At 41.2% G+C, this 21,082-nt stretch overlaps 1 protein-coding gene across 1 annotated transcript in view; it reads left to right on the top strand.

Moving 5' to 3' along the window:
- The first annotated feature begins 760 nt into the window (after window positions 1–760).
- Window positions 761–21,082, top strand: part of FARSB (phenylalanyl-tRNA synthetase subunit beta) — a 54,867-nt gene continuing 34,545 nt past the window's right edge. The window contains exons 1-13 of the mRNA XM_037029191.1: window positions 761–867; window positions 4,517–4,572; window positions 5,577–5,731; window positions 6,157–6,226; window positions 6,828–6,943; window positions 10,382–10,532; window positions 11,636–11,744; window positions 12,692–12,762; window positions 14,182–14,243; window positions 15,154–15,205; window positions 16,715–16,776; window positions 17,043–17,250; window positions 17,721–17,801. Of these exons, the coding sequence (XP_036885086.1) occupies window positions 810–867; window positions 4,517–4,572; window positions 5,577–5,731; window positions 6,157–6,226; window positions 6,828–6,943; window positions 10,382–10,532; window positions 11,636–11,744; window positions 12,692–12,762; window positions 14,182–14,243; window positions 15,154–15,205; window positions 16,715–16,776; window positions 17,043–17,250; window positions 17,721–17,801 (1,251 nt within the window). The 5' untranslated portion in view covers window positions 761–809. The remainder of the gene's footprint in view (window positions 868–4,516; window positions 4,573–5,576; window positions 5,732–6,156; window positions 6,227–6,827; window positions 6,944–10,381; window positions 10,533–11,635; window positions 11,745–12,691; window positions 12,763–14,181; window positions 14,244–15,153; window positions 15,206–16,714; window positions 16,777–17,042; window positions 17,251–17,720; window positions 17,802–21,082) is intronic.

The raw sequence follows: 21,082 nt of genomic DNA, 5'->3' as shown, positions 1-21,082 counted from the left end.
TTTTGAAATTCATAACCTGCAAAGACTCAACTTGAGGCAACATTTACAAGTTCTGGGAATCGGGATCTAACATCTCTGGGGTGGGGGTGGGGGGATGTTAGAGTTTATTCAGCCCAATACATTCAGGGTTGTTAGGAAGAAATATGCTAATACTGGCAGAGGATTGAGCATAACATTGGCTGGCAGACACACTGAGTAAATGTCAGTCTGTTTCCTCTTCTAAAAAGGGTCTCTTATGAGGCCTCCCTTGTAGGGCTGCTGTAAATTGAAACAAAACACAGGTATAATGCTTAGAAGTGTAGAGCGGAGACTAAATACGAATTAAGTAAAAGCTGAGGACTGTTACATATTCTCCCGCTCTCTTTACTCCAATTGGCACATCCTTTTCCCTGGATACCTCAAACCCCGCCCACTCACAGTCTCCCCACTTCCCCGGGAGGATTCTCCACCTTGAGGCCACGCCCCATTTACGCCCCCTCTCGCTCCGCCCACCTAGTTTGAAGTACTCTCTCCGCAGTGCGTTTGAGAGCCTTTGCTGTCTGTCTAGTGTACTGCCCAGAAAATCGTAGCCTAGTTTACCCAATTCTGTCTCCTATACCAGCTTTTAGTTTATTCATACAATTTACATAGATTTACCGAGCATAATAGTGGTAATTTACTTGCCTTCATATAGAAAAGAAAAGTAAAAGCTGTTGAAAGAAGACTGGCAATATTCAAGACAGCCTCAGGAGGAGGACCAGGTCCTACATACTTTGGTCTTGGAAACCTGACCGGCCGCTGCACAGGCGCAGTGGACTCACTCTCTCGCCATGCCGACTGTCAGCGTGAAGCGGCATCTGCTTTTCAAAGCACTGGGCCGGACCTACAGTGAGTGCCCGCCCCGTGGCTTGGGCTCTGTGCCTTTTCTCGGAGGCTGGGAGGTCCCCCCCACCCCCACCCCATCCAAAAGGGCATCGTGGCATTGTTCATGCAGCTTGATCTGTTTTGGCACCGGGTAGTCGCGGGGGAGAGGCAGCGGATGGCAAAGTGGCCAGGATGTGGCCTCTCGGAAGCCGTCTTGCCGCGGCTGCAGTTGCCGTCACCCGCACGTGTCTGGCTCGCTCTGTCATTCATTCAGCGTTCTCGCGTGGATCGCCTACTGCATGCCCAGTGTTAGGAGTCGATGGGGATGAAGCCCCAGCTTGCCTACCGCGTGTAGCTCGCTGAGGGCAATAAGAAGAGCAGCTCCGTTCATGAGGGATGGGAAAAGGTTGGGCGGGAGGGATGGCGGCATTTTGTTTTTATTATTAATAATTGTGAACACCAGGTTGTGTGCTAGGCACTCTTCTAAGCGCTTTGGGGACACAGCAGTGCACATGACACAGAAGGTTTACTCGTACGTTGTGATGAGGGATGCAAACAGTAACTAACTAGAACATAAAGTGATTGCGCATGTTAAATGCGATTAAGGGAACAAAAAGGATACTGTGCTAAGAACAATATTAGATAGGGCAGTAAAGTTTGAGCCTGAGACCTAAATGACTAGGAGTCTACTTGGCGGACTCAGTTACCCTGTAGATGTAGCAGTTGAAGGTCCATCTGTCTGTCCCATAATTATCAGTTGGTATAAAGGTTGAATGCGGCACTTGATTTGTGAGTTATTTTTAGTTTTAGGGCTCAATATAGTAAGATAGCCCTAGGTGGTAGAACAGGTACTGCTTCCTAGAATAAGATGTTAAAGTGAAAATAAAGCTAGCTTTTAAAAACAGTTCAAAAGGTGCACTTTTGGGTACTATGTATTCTTGAAGTATTATTTTCCCTAGAGTTCTGTGTAGGTATTACTTCTGCCCTCTGAACTTGCCTCTAATTCCCTACACTTTTTATTTCATGATATTTATATTTTTTACCCATCCTTCTAAATCATATTCACTCTAAAAGTATACAGCATATCTGAGTTGCATAAGGTGGTATGTGGCAAATATTTGTTCAAGACATTGATCAGTTCCCACCAGGCATCCACCTCTGGGAAAGAAAGATAAAATCCAGGTTTTACACCAAGGGTATGAATGCCATTCACTGGGAACCTGTGTTATTCCCAGCCCTAGTTAATGATACCCCACCAGAGACGTGGGAGTCTTCTAGATTCTTGTTCACTCACTGACCCCCACCTTCCATTCAGTCCTCCAGCCTTACAGGTTTTGCCTCTAACATTTCTCACTCTTCCTTCTTCCTGGTGCCCACTGCCTCTTTAATCAAGACCTCACAGTGTCACCTGTACTGTTGTGGTAAAATCCCTGCCCCCGTCCATCTGCCACCCCGCCACTGTTCTTTAAAATGCAGATGTAAGGATACCTTTGCTCAGCTAAAAATCCTTCACTGGAACTCCCCATTACTGGCCAGCAGGACGGAGGACAAATCCCTGGGCTTGTTATGACATGGCTTCTTTGTACTTGTTCTACTCTCTCTCTTCCTGACATGAATTTATGCTCCATCCATATTGAACTTTATGAACTTGCTCTGCTGTTGTCTCCCTACTATCTCTGCTTAATGAACTCATCCTTTTTCTGAAGGCTTAGCTGACCCTAAGTGGAGCTGATTATGTCCTCTGTTACCACCACTGTACCTTGCACTTAATTATATTTACACATGTGGTTTATTTACTAGGGTAGAAAATAGTTAATGTTGGAATTGTGTTTTATTTATCTTTGTAACCCCAGCACTTAGTACAGTGGGTGGTATGTAGTAGGTACTCAATAAATGTTTGTTAAATTGATTTAATATTGGGATCTGGAATGTTTTTTTAACTTTATTTATTTATTTTTAGAGGGGAAGGGAAGGAGAGAGGAAGAGAAATATCAATGTATGGTTGTCTCTCATGCGTCCCCTGCTGGGAACTGGCCTGCAACCCAGGCATGTGCCCTGACTGGGAATTGAACCGAGATACACTGGTTTGCGGGCCCGCACTCAATCCATTGAGCTACACCAGCCAGGGGGATCTGGAATTTTTTTAAAGATTTTTAAATTTATATATATTTTTAGAGAGGGGTAGGAAGGGAGAAAGGGAGGGAGAGAAACATCAGTGTGTGGTTGCCTCTCATGTGCCCCCTACTGGGAACCTGGCCCACAACCCAGGCACGTGCCCTGACTGGGAATCAAACTGGCAACCTTTTGGTTCACAGGCCAGCCAGTGCTCAACCCACTGAACCACACGGGCCAGGGAAGGGATCTGGAATTTTAAGATTAGCTTTTCACTAGAATATGAGGGAAGGACCCCCCCCCCAAATGGACTTTATTTGTAAAAAAATTGTGTATTTGTTCTTACATGTTTACACTTCAGTCAATGTCAGTTCCTATCCATTTGATGCAGTGCATTTAGGGAGATGTTTTTTTCTCTGCTCAAAAGTTTTGAACTCATCGATTTTGACACCTTTTACTGCTACTGCTGTCTTTGTTTTGCCTCTTCCACATTCTTCCACATCCCCTTTGAGGACTTTTTTCATCCAGGGAAACAAAAAAACAAGCTGCCCCAGGCAAGATCTGATGACTAGAGAGGGTGGGGCATTGGTGGGGATCTTGCTGTTTTTAGTCAATAAGTGCAGAACATTCAGCGCATGGCTGTGGGCACCATCATGAACATGGGCAAACACAGTGAAAGAGTCTTCAAAAAAAATTGGCTGAAGCCAGATGCAGCCTTTCACAGCACCAGCTGGTCCACTGCTACAACAGGGTTCCTAGAACACTCACCTGTCAGGGGAAGCCTGTTTACAAGGAGCGCGTCCTCCAGAAGATTATTCAGTATTTTGGGGTGCCCCCTCATATACAGATAATGGTGCTTTGTGTTAGATTTTTTGGGAATGAGGAAACCCTCGAAATACTGTTTCGGGTAGTAAACTAGAATATAACTTGAAACTAACGAAGAGAACTATTAATTATTGCAGACCTCCCACATTTCAGGGCACTGTGATGAGCCCATTATCTGCATGAACTCACTTCACGTTTTCCAATTGTTGTATGCTATGAATAAATGGATGTAAAGTGCTACCTTATAGATGAGGCATTTTGATCTACTTTATGGGTGAGGCATAAGAATGAGAATGTTTATATAAGGTGCCAAGCTCTCAGAACTGGTAAGTGGGATAGTCAGAATTTCAAACTCTTGATTGACCTGGCTCCAAAGCCAACTGTCAGGCTGCCTAAGAGAATTTTGAATGATAAAATTAAATGATATTATTCCATTGTGTTGGATCTGTGATTTGGAGCCTTCGCATTTGGTCCTTATTTAATAGGTTACTTTCCTTCTAAGTAGATGTAGACTCCCTGGTTCAGGTAGCGTAAGTCTGTGTTGATGTTTGATGAATCAGTTTTAATAGTTGTGTGTGTTTTTTCTTATTAAAAATTTTTAAGCTTTGTTTTTAAGTGATGATATTTGATGACTGATACTTAGTATGCTTGGCATAAGGCAATTAATAAGAAAATGGAGTTTATATGCTCTTCATTTATGCTGATCAGATTAAAACAATGTTTTTTTTCCCCTTAGCTGACGAAGAATTTGATGAACTATGTTTTGAATTTGGTCTGGAACTTGATGAAATCGTATGTATTGATTTTTTAAATATATATATTCTGTGTTTAAGCCCATTTTGCTATTGTTTATCTTTGTTACCTTATGGTGAGAACACTTGTGGGCCATGGTGACCCTGTGTTCCTCTGTGTTAAGGGGCTGAGTTCTGGTTCTGAGACCGTCTATTGCTTTGCTTGAAATCTCAAAAGGGGTCCACGCCTTATTCCGTGTGTAGCACCTGGCTACTGCCTAGGAGCCGGGTAGACCGTCTCAAGCAATTGTAGAATCAGAGTGAGCTCCTTGGCAGTGAGGTGCCTTATTACTGCAGGTACATCATATGGAAGGGGCCCTGGGAAGCAGTGGAAATGTTGCTTCAGCCACAGTTGCTGTCTCCTTGGCCTCCGGCTCCCCCTTCCTTCACTTCTCTGACCCCCACCCCACCTTCCTGTATGCATATTTAACCACTGTTAATTCATTCCTAATTTGTTACTGTATACACTGATCTTGTAAAGTGATCTGTTTTTGAAGAATGGCTTATAGAAATGATTATGAAGCGTTTTCCTAATTTTTTGATTGTTTAATTAAAATATTTAAAAATAGCTTTATTTACAAACTATACTAATATTATTGGTGTATTAAAGATGAACTTATACTAAAAAGGTACTTTAATGTTCTTATTAAAAACAATTTTTATTTATAGATTTTAGAGAGACTGGGGAAAGGAGAAAGAGGAACATCAGTTTGTTGTTCTACTTGTTGAAGCATTCAGTGTTTGATTCTTGTATGTGCCCTGACTGGGAATTGAACCTGCAGCCTTGGTGTATCTGGACAGTGCTGCCACCAACTGAGCTACCGGCTCATTTGTGGTATTCTCGAATGAATGAGGATGCTACATGTGCAAACTCAGTAAAAGTCATTTTTTTTTAATGTTTGTTGCGGAAAAAAATCTGTGTAAGGGAGTTACTGCTTTATAGTTCCGACAAGTACTCTTTCAAAATAATTTAGATTAATTTAATTTATTTTTTGCTCCTTCTAGACTTCAGAGAAGGAAATTATAAGTAAGGAACAAGGTAATGAAAAGGCAGAGGGGGCGTCTGATGTCGTTCTTTACAAAATTGACGTCCCTGCCAATAGATACGATCTCCTTTGTCTGGAGGGATTGGTTCGAGGGCTTAAAGTCTTTAAAGAAAGGTAAGGGAATATATTCACTAAATACTTTGCCAGAGTGAATGTTTTTTCTTCACCTGTCCTTATTAGCAGCTCTTTAAGCTTCTAGAAAAAAACCTTGTTGAACAGGTACACGGGTCTGGTTTTGTGTAGAGGGGTGAGTGGCGGGTGAGGTTCACATGGTTGTAGCCGTTTCAGACTTAGGGTATTGAGAAAACAACCTTTCATTTTAGGAGAGTATTTTAACACTGAAGTGGTTAATAGTTTTATGGAAAACTTTAAATCTTAGGAAGTTTGTTAGCTTTTTTTTAAATATTCAGTTCAAATTTGATTTGCTCTAACTTCAGCCTATTGTCTTAGTTCTGTTCCTTTTGTTTACACAGAGAATGTAATTAACTTTTCAAATGTTTGGGTTAATAATGAGCAAGCTTGTTTTAATATTATTTTAGGATAAAGGCTCCAGTGTATAAACGGGTAATGCCTAGTGGAGAAATCCAGAAACTGATCATCACAGAAGAGGTAATAAGGATGAAATCTTATTTTCCGTTGCAAAGTCTCTTTTGTGTATACACGAAGTGGGGAGGAAGAAAGAACAGAGCTGAATTCTTCTGCCAAATATGATTTCTTTGATGATTTGCAAAAATGGATGTATATTTAACCTCTAGCTTTTAAATATTGTCAATTTGTTTGTATCAAGAATGAAAGGGAACAAAAGCATCTGTTTTCTATGAATAGCTTTGGAAAATAACATCCCAATGTTTATTTAAATTACATTTGAGGTGTATTATTTAAATTGTGGCATAGTAATAAAATTAAAAAGACACTTTGAGGGGGCATTATTTCGATGTTATTTTTTGATAAAAAAATACTAGCTATGAGCGAACTACTTACCTAAAGGTTCATTTTTCCTTAATTATTTAGTAAATTTTCAGAATTCTTACCGACTGGAAATTCCATGAGGACAGTGACTTTGTCTTTTGTCACATTATGTTTTGCTACTTGTTGGTTGAATGAATATACACTTGTTTGAATGAAAGTTTGTGACAATGTCCTTCTGTTATAAGATGTAGCACAGAAAAGCCTTAACACTTACCGTCTCTAACGCTCTGGTGAATTTCAGACGGCCAAAGTGCGCCCTTACGCTGTAGCAGCAGTTCTCCGAAGTATAAAGTTTACCAAAGATCGCCTTGACAGCTTCATTGAGCTGCAGGAGAAGTTACATCAGAACATCTGCAGGTGTGTGGTTGTCCCTTCCTTTCTCCTTCCTGCCTTTCTCCTGCCCCTTTCTCTCCCTACTCTTCCTCTCTCCCCTCTTCCCTTTCCAGTTTCCCTCCTTCCTTGTGTGCAGAATTTTCCAAGGCATTTCTAAAGTAATAAAATGTGAGAGTAAGAAGAGCTTAAGTTTGCTTTGCCGGACAGCTAATTATAAATACTGCTTATAAATAGTGTATTCATGGAGAAATAAGAGACATTTTGGTGACTCTGTAGAGAGAAGAAATACCTAGTTCTAGAGGTTTCCATGATTTTTGTGTTTTTGGTTTTGGTTCAAATTGTTAGTAATGGATTATACTACTAAATATTACACTATGGTAATGTGAAGTATGATCTATTATTTTAAAAATAGAAAAGTTTTGGCTTGTATTCAGTTTCTGAGTAAGTATAATTATAAATTGACAGCTAAAACTTGAGGCTTTTAATTGACCAAGTTTTCTTACTGTGTGTTTGACATCACTATACATCATTTTCCACACAACTCTGTATAGTGATCTCCAAACATAAATAATTCCTGAACTCCTGAAGGTCAAGAAGCATAACCGTGAGAGTCCCGGAAATAATTCAGTATTTCAAAATCAAACACCAGGCTTTAGGTAACATCAATTTTTTTGTGTTGGTTCTGGAGTATATCAATGTAAGTTATCTCATTCTGATCAAAAGGTATGATTAATAGTTATATAGATCTTGAATAGAAATAATAGAATTTTTTTTCTAAAAAGTGCAGTTTAGTAAACCATGGAGACGAGAAGAGCCATGTGTGTAAGTGATGGGCTGGGAAGAGGGCTGAGAGGGCCCTGGATGTTTTCTTCTGGGGCAAACAGTGCTCACGAGTAAAAATAACGCCTGTGTTAAGCTCATGGGGTCTCTTTCCTGAAACATCATTGCTCATGTGATATGAGAAACTTTTTGTTTTCATATTCCAAATAACGTTTATTCCCAGTTCTTTTATAAAAAGAGTCTATTTGTTAGCTTGCTGAAGTGTTGTTATTAAGCAAAACAATAAGATTTTAAATATGATTTCAGAATAAAGAGCAAGGGATAAGATTCCTGGCAAGTACATGTGTGGGTAGTGAATGATGTTTCAGCCAGATGACCTGTTCTGGCTTTACTTTATTTGAAGACTCCATTTTTATCTAAATCAGAAGGCATTTCCTCAGTTCAACTCTGAACTTTTATTGGGTATATTTGGAAGTCCTGAGTTTTTTTGAAGGAGAGGAATAAATCGCATCCTAATACTCTTGTGTGCCAGAGTCCTTATCTGTCAGTAAATCCTAATTAACGTTAAAGTGAACTTTGGAAATTTGCCTTTTTTAGGGAATAGATTCATTTAGTTTAAGTTACCAAATTCATTGGCTTAAAGCTGTTCATAACGTACCCTTATCCTTTCAATATCTGTGGTCCATGTAGTGATACCACCTTTCTCATCCTGTGTATTTTTTCCCCTGATCGGTGTGGCTGAGGCTTGGTTTCATTGACTTCTCTGCTTCTCCCCTCTGGTTTTCTGGTTTTCATTGGTAGGTGTAGAGCTAATTAGTTGCACTGCTGAGGCAAGACCTGTGCGCCTACTTTACCCACTGCCGCACACACAGTGAGGTTCTCAGTTTGTGTGAGCACTGTCCCCTCTAGTTCCCCTGGTTGGTTCTTCCCGCAGTGTCGGGGAGCGTCCTCACATACCCAGGCTGATCAGACTGGGGTGAGTCCTTGAGGGGGACCCTCTGTGGATCGCCAGACCCCTCTTTCTTTGTAAGCCATCTCTTCTCCAGGGCTCTGTCCATTGAATTCCGGCCGTCTTGGTCTTCGTAGACTCTCAGCTCTGTCTCTTCAAGTCGGAGAGCCCACTGGGCTCCACCTGGGTCCCCCTTTCCTGCCCTACATCTTGGACACCCCTGCAGCAGCAAGCTGGGGCAGTTGTGGGGCTCAGCTTTCTTGTTTCCTGTCTCTCAGGAATTGCCGCCCTTCGTTGCCTGATGTCCAGTGCCAGCCATGAAAACTGTCCTTTCATGTGTTTTGCCCTTTTTATGGTTGTTTCCATCAAGAGAGCAAACGAGTCGCTGTTACTCCATCTTGATTGGAGGGGTTCAGTGAATTTTTTACTTCAGTTATTGTACTTTTCATCTGCATTTGGTTTCTTTTTAAAAGTTTTTCTTTTTCTGCTGATATTTCCTCACCCGTCCATTATGTGTGTATTTTCCCCATAATTCTTGAATACTTTTTGTACTAGGAGCTTTAAAATCTGTGTGGTGTCTTGAAAATCTGGGTCATCTTAGCATTGGGTTTGGTCAATCTTTATATGAACTTATTGAACCATATGTATTTCAACTTATGATCATTTTAGAGTTATCTTGTATAAGTGTGTATAACTCATTGAGTAAAGAAGCACTTCCTTTTTGCTTATCAACAGTTCTGTTCAATTCGACCATATTTATTAAAATTTTAATGACCAGTCTTAGCGGTTGACCAAAATAGGTTTCTTACAAATTTTAAAAACTGTTTTATAGTTATTGTAATACAGACTTTAATAAAATTCTCGATTACTAACGCATGTTGTCTCTTTGCTGTCTATGTGTAGTTATGCCAAAATATGCAAATATTTGCACATACTTCTAAAGCCAATTTTAAGAAAGGTTGGGAATGCTGTAAATTCTGACCTACTTTTGCTTTGATTTGTCTGTTGGAAAACTCAGAGCCAAATCTGTGGCCCCCGCTTGTTGGTAAAACTGGGTCGTTAGATTCTAATTTAGTGTATGAACAGCCTTCCTGGCACTGTTTGATATCCCTACTTTTGTTTCTTTCTCTACTAATTTGTAACTTATTGTAAGTTCCTAAAATTGCCTTAAATCCTGTGCGGATAAATCCTTTGCAGTAGAACAAATAGCTCATGCACTTCCCTTACACATTGAACTTTAAATGTAAACTAACAGTTCTTAACATTAAACTTTCTCCATTATTAATGTAACATGTGACAAAATTTAGGAAAATATAGATAAGTCAAAAAATACAGCAGTTTGGTGGTTTATTCTAACTTAATAAAAAAATTGATGTTTACTTAAGGACACTGATTGGAAATAAGGTTAAAAAAGCCGGGGGGAGTGTTGACTTGGAAAATGTCCTATAACACAGGTCTTGGGAAGGCGTACTGGTGAGGAATTTACTTCAGCTCCTGAAATCATGTGTTGTTAGTAGCTTTATAATTTCTCCTCACTTTTCGTAGTTGTGAGAATTTGTTCCCTATTCTCCTCTGAAGTTGCCATCCAGCAACAGGCAATTTTAGGGAAATGTCCAAAAACAATTTTTAAAAACATACAGTCTATTGTCTTTAGAATTTCTGCTTTGGAATATTCAAACCTCTTCCTGTCTCTTCCCTTCTCTCTTCCTGTCTCCCTTTCTTTCACCCTTTAGGAAAAGAGTGTTGGTTGCTATTGGTACCCATGATTTGGACACTCTGTCCGGCCCGTTTACTTACACTGCAAAGCGACCTTCGGATATCAAGTTCAGGCCTCTGAGTAAGACAAAGGAGTACACAGCCTGTGAACTGATGAACATGTACAAGGTATGTGCTCCTTTACATTACGCAATAGCTCTGAATACATCTTGAAATTCCTTCAAAGTCAAGTCTGAGAATTATAAGGTTTTTTTTGTATGAGATTCTCAATACACAGAACAGATAGAAGTGGTATTTTATTAGTATACTTTTTTTAAATTTTATGTATTTATTTATCTTTAGAGGGGAAGGAGAGAGGGAGAGAAACATCAATGTATGGTTGCCTTTTGTGCATCCCATGCTGGTAGTTAGCCTGCAAGGAACCTGCCTGCAACCCAGGCATGTGCCCTGACTGGGAATCGAACTGCGATCCTCTGGTTCGCAGGCCTGTGCTCAATCCACTGAGCTATGCCAGCCAGGGCAAGTCTGAGAATTATAGAAAGGCAATGAGTGCTTTAAAAAAGAGCGGTCTCTGGGCTCCAACTCAGGGATCTGACTATTTGATCTGGAGCCGGGTGCTGGGTATAATTTTGTTTCCTTATTACATTTTTATCATCTTGGATGACTTTAATGTACAGCCAGGACTAAGAACTGCTGAAGTAGACCGTACCTACCACACTGTACTATTCATATGTGGGTATGATGAGAACTCTCATCATAAGGAGCAATGAGAATGAGCTAGGCTTCGTGTGTGTTGGGGGGGCAGCATTACAAAGTGCCTGCCTCATGAATTTGATCTTATTGTCTGGCAGTGACAATGAATTCAGCAGTCACTGTTAAGTTGCATGTAACAGAGAAGTAGTGGGTATCATTCCAAAAAAGAGCAGCTGTTATTCTTGGCCTGATTTGCCAGTGATTTCTTTTGACTTATCAAAAACAGTTTTGTGACCCTGTTTGTTTTCATTGAGATGACTCGGACGAAACAGCGCAAATCTGTTTTCACTGTTGAAAGTGACTCAGTTGTGTTCTCATGTCTTCCCAGTGGGCGGGGAGGCTGTGTAAGGATGCTGAGGTACTAGTTTTTATTGGAAAATTGTAGAAACTTCGAACCCTGTAATTTGGTACAAGTTTGTTTTATGACTTTGAACCTTCTTCTTAGATTAGGTAGGTATGTCAATGAATTACATCGATAGAAATAAAAACCTAATTTTGTCCGATTTCATTTTTTTCAGACTGACAGCCACCTTAAGCATTACTTACACATCGTTGAAAATAAGCCCCTGTACCCGGTTATCCACGACAGCAACGGCGTCGTCCTTTCGATGCCTCCGATCGTCAACGGTGAGCGATTCCCTAAGCAGCACAGAGTTCTGCTGTCTCTCCGTATCCTTCAGCATCTCCGTGGCATCCTCAATACGAGTGGCTGCGTCAGTCAAATTAACCCTTGATCGGAGAATCTCGGGTCTTTTGTAGATTTTTTTTGGTAATAGTTCTTTCCATTCATTTATTCAATGACATTTTATTTGCGATTTCTAGACAATTTATAGATCTGTCACTATTTTTAAGTGCATAAATACTTTCTGCTGCCAGTCTCTGGATTCTGTTACGTTCCTCCAAAGGGTATTGATGTTTTGGTTCTAGGAGGCAATTCTCTCGGTTAAACTCAAAGTCAGATTCTGCTTCATGTGTTTTACAGTTAAAAATGAAAACGTTTAAACTGAATTTTACCCTCTTATCTCTTTTCTGAAGGCTGTTTTGATGAGGCAGCTTGAACGATATTACAGAATTTAATGATGTGGAAGCCATAGATGTTTGCTTTTCTGGAGATACGACTGGGATCTAGTTGATTCCCCATAGACAGGAGAGTCTTTGCCTTCTGGGATTTTGGACCATACGGGGTTAAGAATCTGAGGCTGGAGGTTAGCCAGATCCAACCTCAAATCTTAGCCTTGCTGCTTAGTACTCGGTCATCATGGTGAATGAGCTTTGTCTCTGAATCTTAGTGGTCTCTGCAACTCTGTCATGGGGTTGTGGCGGAGACGAGGTGACACAGCCTCTGTCAAGTGCTTGGTACAGCTCCTGATGCACTGCGTGCGTTCGGTAAGGCCTGTTACTAGTTTGGTCCTCACTTCTGCAGCGGGGCTTAATATCCTATTCTCCTTACTTGGAGGTCTTAGTTTATGTTGTGTTGTAAAGTAAATAAATGTAGGTTCTGTTTTGTAGAGCTTTTTAGTGCACTTGTATTTCTAAAACTGATTGTTTTGTCATTATTGTTTGTGCTCTTATAGGAAATCATTCCAAAATAACAGTAAATACTAGAAATGTATTTATCGAATGCACGGGAACTGACTTTACTAAGGTAAATAAAACTTTTTTCTATTTTTGTACTGTTAGACGTGATAGATTTTGCTTGTGGGCCAAGACTCTATGACTGAATTTGAAAATGTTTATTTTGAAGGTGGGAACATGTTGGAGAAAATTAGAAAAATGTAACAGTTTGGTTATGGTACTTTCATTCAGTTGACAAATGTTCAGTGAACACCTACTGTCTCTTCAGTGCCAAGAATTTAATAATGAGTTGCAAGTTTCTTGGCTTCCAGGAGCTGGTAGTTTTGGGAGAATTAGCCACATACCTAACTGTGAAACAGAATGAGATACGTGTGTAATGTAATCTGTAAATTGTTTATCTTAGATGGCTTAATTGAAATGCTGAGTAATCTGGTACCTTTGTATAGTTGGCCAAAAGTCTTTAAAAATGAAGTGGCTAGAAAGTAATTTCAGTTTGCGGATTGATAAGGGCGTATGTGATACTGAGAACACGTAGAATACCAGTCGTGCACTCACTGTCGGCTGCCAGCGTCAGTTGGGTTGGATTGCGATGAACGCTTTTTCTACGGCATGTGATTTCTTCACTCCTGTTAAGCAAGGTGCAGAGTGAGGTGGCAGCTAAGCACCTTAAGGTAAACTTGAATCGCAGGAAGAGGCTGGAGTGTGGAAGGCAGATAAATGGTATTCATATACATGAACAGAATCAGACAGTTGTAAGCTATTTATAACATTTTTGTACCATATTTGCCTTGAGAAATATTGCCAGTAATATTCATACGAAACCATGTTTAAATTCATATATTAGACATTGGATATCTTTCTTGAAGCTTTCGTATAAGAGTGAGGGATATATAAAAGCATATATTCTAATAAGGTTACTGTATTTTTTCATGTTTTTTCAATTAAATATATTTAACAAATCTCTATGGCCTTCAATATATCAGGCATTATTCTTTGTGATTGAGAGATACATATTCTTTCATCCTTATAATAACCAAAACAGGTAGGGAATTTTATTATCTCCACTTCACAGTTGAAGAAACCAAGGTACAAAGACCATAAGTAACTTTCCCCGAGCGAGACTGGTAGTGAGTAAGCATTTGAAGCATCTGCTGCAGAGACGTAGGTATTGGTAAGGGCCACCCCTTGGTTAGCCGTTTGTCTTTCTCGAAACATGGTGAATCCGAGGGAGGGGTGCGGAAGTAAATGATTTGTCTCTGTGGCAGATTGTGGCTCTCAGAAAGCCACATAATGCTGAACACTTGAAGATAAGGACAGGCCTAATTTAGCTCCTAAGTGTTCATGCCACTCCCCTTGTTATAATGTGTATGTAGGGATCCATTTTTAGATATTTGGGAACTAGATTATATTAAAATTTAATTCATTTCCATCTAAGTGAAGAGAGAATACATATATTTATAGATTACCATATTTGCCTTTTTCTTTGCAGGCAAAAATAGTTCTTGATATTCTTGTCACCATGTTCAGCGAATATTGTGAGAATCAATTTACGTAAGTTCATTTGGCACCTTTATCTGCGGCCTGTTGTTCTGAAGGCAAAGCACAGAGGCCTTGTGCTCAATATAAAGAAGAAAAATGCTCCTGTAACTAGAACATAGAATCTCTTTGGGAGCTAAGGCATAGGCATAAATAATACATAAAATAAAGAGTGAATAAAAGAGTGAATAAAACTTCAGCAAGTTTCAGTGATGTTCTGGCAGTTTGTAAGGGCAGGTTACTCCCAGCTGAGGCAATCTGGGCAGGCCTCATGGGGGCAGTGGAATCTAAGCTGTGTTGAGGGATCGTTGACTTTGAGAATGGAAACATGATGGAGGAGCTGAACAAAGGTCGAGAGGCATATAAGCAAATCCTACATGCTTTACATATCAGTAAGATAACTAATTTTTCAAAGCCAGTGTTTCATTTAAAATTTTATTTAACAAACTTAAATGGCCCTTACTGTGTACCAGCATCATAGTTTATTCTAGAATGTTAATTATAATTCAAAATGCGTAACTGTAGAAATCAGGACTGAAACTGAATGAGTAGTATCAGTTCTTTTTTAACTGGTTTCCATTTTAGTGGCTGTGTAAGTCAGCCCTCGTGGTGTGACAGTGCCCTGGGACAGCCCCAGCGCCCCCGTCAGCATTGACAAGAGTCCTGAGAGGGTGCGTGCCTGTGGTGCTGAGAAATACATGTGTGGAGTGGGCGCCGCCTGGAGAGATAGGAGAGGCGAGGAGGGAGAATAGGATAGTGAGGTTGTGCTTAGGGGGGTTAGTTAGTCCAAACAGCGGTGTGGAACATGAATTGTTTGAACACCTGGAGGCTCCAGCTGCAGACCAAGTGAAAGATTTGTTAACCATACACATTTCCAAAATTTATGGACTCTTTTTTAAAAGTATTTTATTTATTTTTTCCCCAGGGTTGAAGCAGCAGAGGTAGTTTTTCCTAATGGAAAATCGTATACCTTTCCAGTAAGTACGTAAGAAGTGACTTGAAGATGCTGATGCTGCTGATAATGAGAAGGATGCCTGTAGTGTGCTTGTAGGCTGTCTGTTAGTCTGTCCATCCATCCACCCACAGGCCAAGAACTGTACTATGTGCATCCCCGGGATTTAATCCTCACATTAAGCCTATGAGAGTGGATGCTATTATTGTGCCCTTTTCAGAGGGATTCACAGAGACCTTGAGTGTTAAATAACTGGCCTGTTACTATGAGAGGTGGGGCTAAGATTTAAGCCCAGCCAGTCTGACTTTAGCTCCCAACACACATTATACCACAGCGTTATATGGCTGTAATTCCTGTTACTTGCTGTACTAGATCACTGTAAGTAGAAAAAAATAATGTAAACCAGCATTATTCTTAATTTTGGGCTGCTTCCCCCCCCAAGAGGGCTTTATAAATAAATATAAAGATGGCCACTGATCGCATGATAGCATCTCAGTCACTTAGTTAAGGCTCTGATTCAGTGAGGTGCCACCCTTTGGTGAGCTGGAGGTTTTTGGTTGGGGGGTGGGGTTTTTCACTATTTCTCTGTCATTTTCGAAGTAAGTCAGCCTAGAAGTGTTTCTACTATTAATATTTAAATAGCTTTTAGAGTAGATAAAATCTTTCAACGTCAAAACCTTATCCTTCCTGATAACATTGGCATGTCGCATCATCTTTTATTCCAGAGTGTTAGCCGTAATTCAAAACAAATGGATAACTGTAGAAAGCGTGACTGTGATTGTGGGCAGTGTCTTTTTTAGAAACTTATTTTTGTAGCTGTGACCAAGTTAGCTTGTGTTACGTGACAAACTATCCAAAGAGTCGATGACTTAAAATAAGAATGATTCTTTTATCTCTGGATTCCCTTGGTAGTTCTTTTGGCCTGGCCCAGCCTGGCTAGACTCCGCTGGGCTCACCCCTGTGTAGTCAGCTGCTTTGTAGGCCAACAGCTGGATGACCTCGATGGCCTCAGTGGCATGTCCCCTTTGGCAGTGGGGTCAGCAGGTCAAGTGTCCCAGCAGGATAGCCTGGTCTTCGTTGCGTGATGGTGGTCGCAGGCTTCCCAGCAGCAGGAGAGCACGTCCAGGCGCTTTTAAGCAAGCTGTCATGTTGGCCAGACCAGTAATTTTGCTAGATTGGAAGTGGGAGGAAATAGACTCCAAGGCCACGTAGACTGGAGGACTTTGTGGACGTTTACACAGTTCATCCACAGTAGTGGTTGGGATTAGCCAGAGATGGCTTTTTAGTCTGTTTTAATGTCTGATTTGAAAAGTTTTTCTTTTTAATATGAAGAATTGCCAAGTGTTAATAAAAGTGAAATATGTAGCAGATTTATTCTTCCATAATAATGTCTTGAAACACCAAACCAGGTAATTTTAATATCGGACAGTTTCTTGGGGGGAGATGAAACTGTAACAACGAGTTGAAATAGAAAGGAACTAACACTGCATCCAACAGGGATGACTTAAGCTTCTCAAACTCTTTTTCTCTGAAGGAACTGGCGTACCGAAAGGAGGTGATGAGAGCTGACCTAATCAACAAAAAAGTTGGAATCAGGTATGCTCTGGAACTTCATTTATTTGTTTACGGTTGGAGAGAATGCAAGAATGAAGCACACACAGGTTATTTAATTTTTCCTGAAAGAATGCTGGGAGATACCCATTCAGAGTAAGAGAAATGTTAGGAAGACACCTATTAGGATGTCTGCTCTCCAGTGGAATTGAGAAAGAAAGGTTACTATTTCAGTTAGGACCAGCATGTTTTAAAACAAAACAGAAACCTGTTTTAAATAGTCCAGTGACATCTGTACATTCCTATTTCAGAGAAACTCCAGAAAATCTTGCTAAACTTCTGACCAGGATGTACTTAAAGTCGGAAGTCATTGGTGACGGGAATCAGATCGAGATCGAAGTCCCTCCGACCAGAGCTGACATCATCCACGCGTGTGACATTGTAGAAGACGCAGCCATCGCCTACGGCTATAACAACATTCAGATGAGTCTCCCGAAAACGTACACCATAGCCAGTCAGGTGAGACTGCACCTTAAATAAACGCTCCTCCTCGTTAGAGAGGGGCTGTCGAGTGCCGGGCCAGCTTCCAGAGAAATAGGACGTGGGAGGTCAGCAGGGTCTGGGTGTGCTGGGCTGTGAGAGGCGGTTTGCGGTGGAGCGGATACAAACCAGATGCCCAACCGAGGAGAGAACGTTGGAAACTTGTGATGACTGGTTCTTCGAAGAAAGACAGGTTTCAAGTGTGGAGCCCTTGGTGACTCGAACTGGGAGATTTCTTTTCTCAGCTGGACCTAGAGGCAGAAGCTGTGTGTGGGGAGGTCAAGTGTAGGCAAATCGGGTGGTGAGGGTGGGGAAGGAGTGGTACTAGCAATGTATCAGTAAGGATGGAAGGGTGACTTCGTTTTAGTGACATGTTCTGTATAGACTGCTTTTTAAAAAAATACAAAATTTTACCAAGGTGAATTAAAGTAAACTTTCTTTTTTTCCAGTTTCCCCTTAATAAGCTCACAGAACTTCTAAGGCAGGACATGGCAGCCGCCGGCTTCACTGAGGCGCTTACCTTTGCTCTGGTATGTTTCCAGGTGCTTTTTGTTCAACGGACTGTTTCCTTCGAAACTCTGTCCTGTCTCTTCTGTGATTCCTTATATGGATTTACAAAGTCTAGACTGCCAGAATTCTCAGGTTTTGAAAGAGTAACTGTTGTTGGAGATGGTACACATTTCTAAAGAGATGTTGAAAGAGTTTTCTAGTCGCAGAAAAACACGAAGTACTAAAAAAAATGTCTTAAATAACAGATGATAACATTTTATAGTTGCATATAAGTATTGATAGCTCACAATGAATTTCATAACCACATTTCGCAGGTTAGAACTTTCAGTCTTCACTTGGTTGGACCTGTGTCCACTGGATGCCACCCTGCTGAGGATGGGGTTTGGGGACAGCTCCATGTCAGACTCCTTTCTTTGCCTTTGAACATGTTCACCAGCATTTGTTTTGTGTTGCAAAGCTGACATAAAAGGCCTAAATCAGGAAATGAATTTTATTTCAAAATCAGAAGGAAATCCCCCTCCCCCTCCATATTGACCATTGGAAAAGAAGAAAATGTGCCTGTAATTTGTAGTTTCCTTTTCTCTTGCTGAGCATTTCTGGGGAGCTTAGTGTAGTTTTGAGTATTCAAGTAAGTTTCACTTACTGATGTAGGGCAAAAACCAAAATGCACGAAGATGTCCAAAACAAGCTATTTCTTTTTCTCCCCTCAGCTCAGTTCCTGCCGTATAATTCTTGAAGTTTGAGAGTACTTACAGAAGGCAGTAGTGGCAACTCCTACCATTGTACGGAGGGAGGGTCAGGAGATGCAGCCTCTCCCACAGTCACGTTAGCAAGCATTCGTGGTTCACAGGATGTTAACATCAGAAAGGACCTTACAGATCTAGTCCGGCACCTTGATTTTTCAGACTCAATGATTGTCTGTTCGACAGCATTTCTGATGCATGTGTTGTACATCAGGCACAGTATCAGTGATGCCAAGGTGCCGAGAGAGGACGATGAGCACCTGACAGTCCTCCTGGACAGCGGGAAGACCAAGGCCAGATACCCCACCTTCCCTGTGACGGCATACTGTGTACGCTAGGCTTGTCAGAATGCCACATGGTTCATATGTGTGCACAAATGTACATAGGACTTGTGAGCACTGGTGACTTGGTGTGAAATGAAATACAAAAAGATACTTTGGGAAACATGTTATTTTTTTTTAATGTTATCAAGTGGTACAGACTTTGACTTTGTAACTAGCCCCAGGCATCTAGGGCAGCCCATGGTCTCTGCCTCCTGGCGTGTAGCTGCCCCGCAGAGTTGGTTCTGTGCTGACTGCCTCTGTCCACGATCCCATCAGTCAGCAGGCCCTGTTCGGAGGCCTTCCTGGCTCGCACAGCAGGTAACGTAGGTAACTTGGCCCACTCCACACAGCCAGTCAGCTGTGGGCCAGGGACTTGGCCCAGGTCTATCCGTACCCAGGGCCTGTGACTCAACTGTCCCACTGGGAGTGCCGCTCTGTTCAGCTGTCCAGTCTCTTCGCCACATCCTACCACCAGGGGAAGGGGGGGGGGTGCTACAGAGCTTTAGATTTGGGACTACAGTTTTCCTGTAGGGTTTTCATCATTAAAGGTATTGATGAAGTTACATACTTTCAGAGCAAAACTCATCTTCTCTGAGTTTGTTATCTCCTTTGCACAAGAGTGTCAGCCCTTTTCCTAAAACCCAGCCATTGACTTCCCAGGGCTAAGCAAGTCACATCTCATCCTTAGGAGTTTTGCTGTTTGTGTACTTGTTATAATATTTTCTTTTAAATTATCTTTTAAAACTAAATATCTGCTCTAGCCTTACTGTAAGAATAATATTTGTAAAAATTGTGGGCTTCATTTACTTGATGTATTTTTGTAACACTTTAAAGTAAACACATAAATACTAACATTTTAAAAATATTCCTTCCTGTATACTAGCTACTGTCAGTTCAGGAAACCTTGATTTACACTGCTTATTATTTATGTCCCTAATCGTCCATTGTCATGGTCAAGCACAGGTCACTCAGATACCACCTAGCTGCAGCAACACGTGTCTGTGGAGCCTTTCTCTTTTATTCAGACAGTACGAGTTCTTTTGGAGAGTAGATAGCATCATGTAAATTGCGTTTCCTAATTAATTGAGTACATTATATCTAAATCTTGTAAAAACTTCCTCATTGGGAAAATGCTTGTTCTTAGCATGCTGGCCCCCATTTTCCACCCCTGCCCCTGGCAGATCAGGGCACATTTCTGCTGTGCCTGGGTGTGGCCTCAGGATGCTGCCCGAGAGAGCGCGGCAGTGAGAACTGCCATTGGCATAAAAGGACTCGACCCCGTGCTGGTTTTCTAAGTGAAGTACAGGCCCGCTAGCCCCCGAAGACCATGCTGTAGAACTGCGCAGTGGGCTGTATCACGGAGCACCGGGAAATAATGCAGTGATCTGATGGTGTGCTGGTTTTATGTTAAGTTTTAACAGCATTAATGTACATGATAATTAATTATTTTTAGTAATGATTTATTATCATTTTAATAGTTTTTGATCACCAGATTTGTGCCAAGCATTTTATTTGCATCATCTCTTCTCAATTATTACTAGCTTTGCTATATCTAATAGTTTTATTTTTATAACTTCTGCCTACCCTCCTGGTTTTAAAGGGTGAGCATCTTTGTTTTTGATGAATGAGTGCTTATTACCTGGAGCATTATCAAGTGCATATGCAGGGAAGTTAATTGGCCACTTGAATTCGACTCTCAGTCCTACAGTTCTGCCATAAGTCAGTACGGATTTAGCAGAGCACCGTTGCACCGTCGTAGTCAAAACAGAAAGCCACGGGGACTTCAGGGAGGGAGGGAGCCCTGATTGGAGTCCCGAGGGACATTTTTATGGAAGAGGAGGAAGCGGGTCGTTTCGGTGTAGCCCTTGGGGGCGGTAGCAAGTTGTCAGGAGGGTGTTTCAGGTACAGGCAGGTGGGAAGTGTAGGGTTCCGGGAAAGGTGAGGGTGTTGTGGGAGGTTAGACAGGTAGGGCAGCTGGACGGCCAGCTCAGGAAGAGCCCGAGTACGTATTGCACACATCTCTGTGTGCACGCTCGCGGTGGCTCTCTGTCAGGGGAATGGGTAGTGTTAAATCGCACCTGCTGTGGGACTGAGTTATTTGATGGATGTTTATTCTTAGCTTACTCTGAACTCACTGATTGGAATCGAGAATCAACATTGCTATAGACTGTGAAGTTGACTTTTATAGCATTGAATACTTTATTAAATTTGGTCATCATTTTTCCACATCGAACT

Source organism: Sturnira hondurensis, unplaced genomic scaffold, assembly GCF_014824575.4.
Source record: "Sturnira hondurensis isolate 20B ecotype Veracruz unplaced genomic scaffold, ASM1482457v3 Scaffold0020237, whole genome shotgun sequence".
Taxonomy (NCBI): domain Eukaryota; kingdom Metazoa; phylum Chordata; class Mammalia; order Chiroptera; family Phyllostomidae; genus Sturnira; species Sturnira hondurensis.
This window is presented reverse-complemented; position numbering and strand designations above follow the sequence as displayed.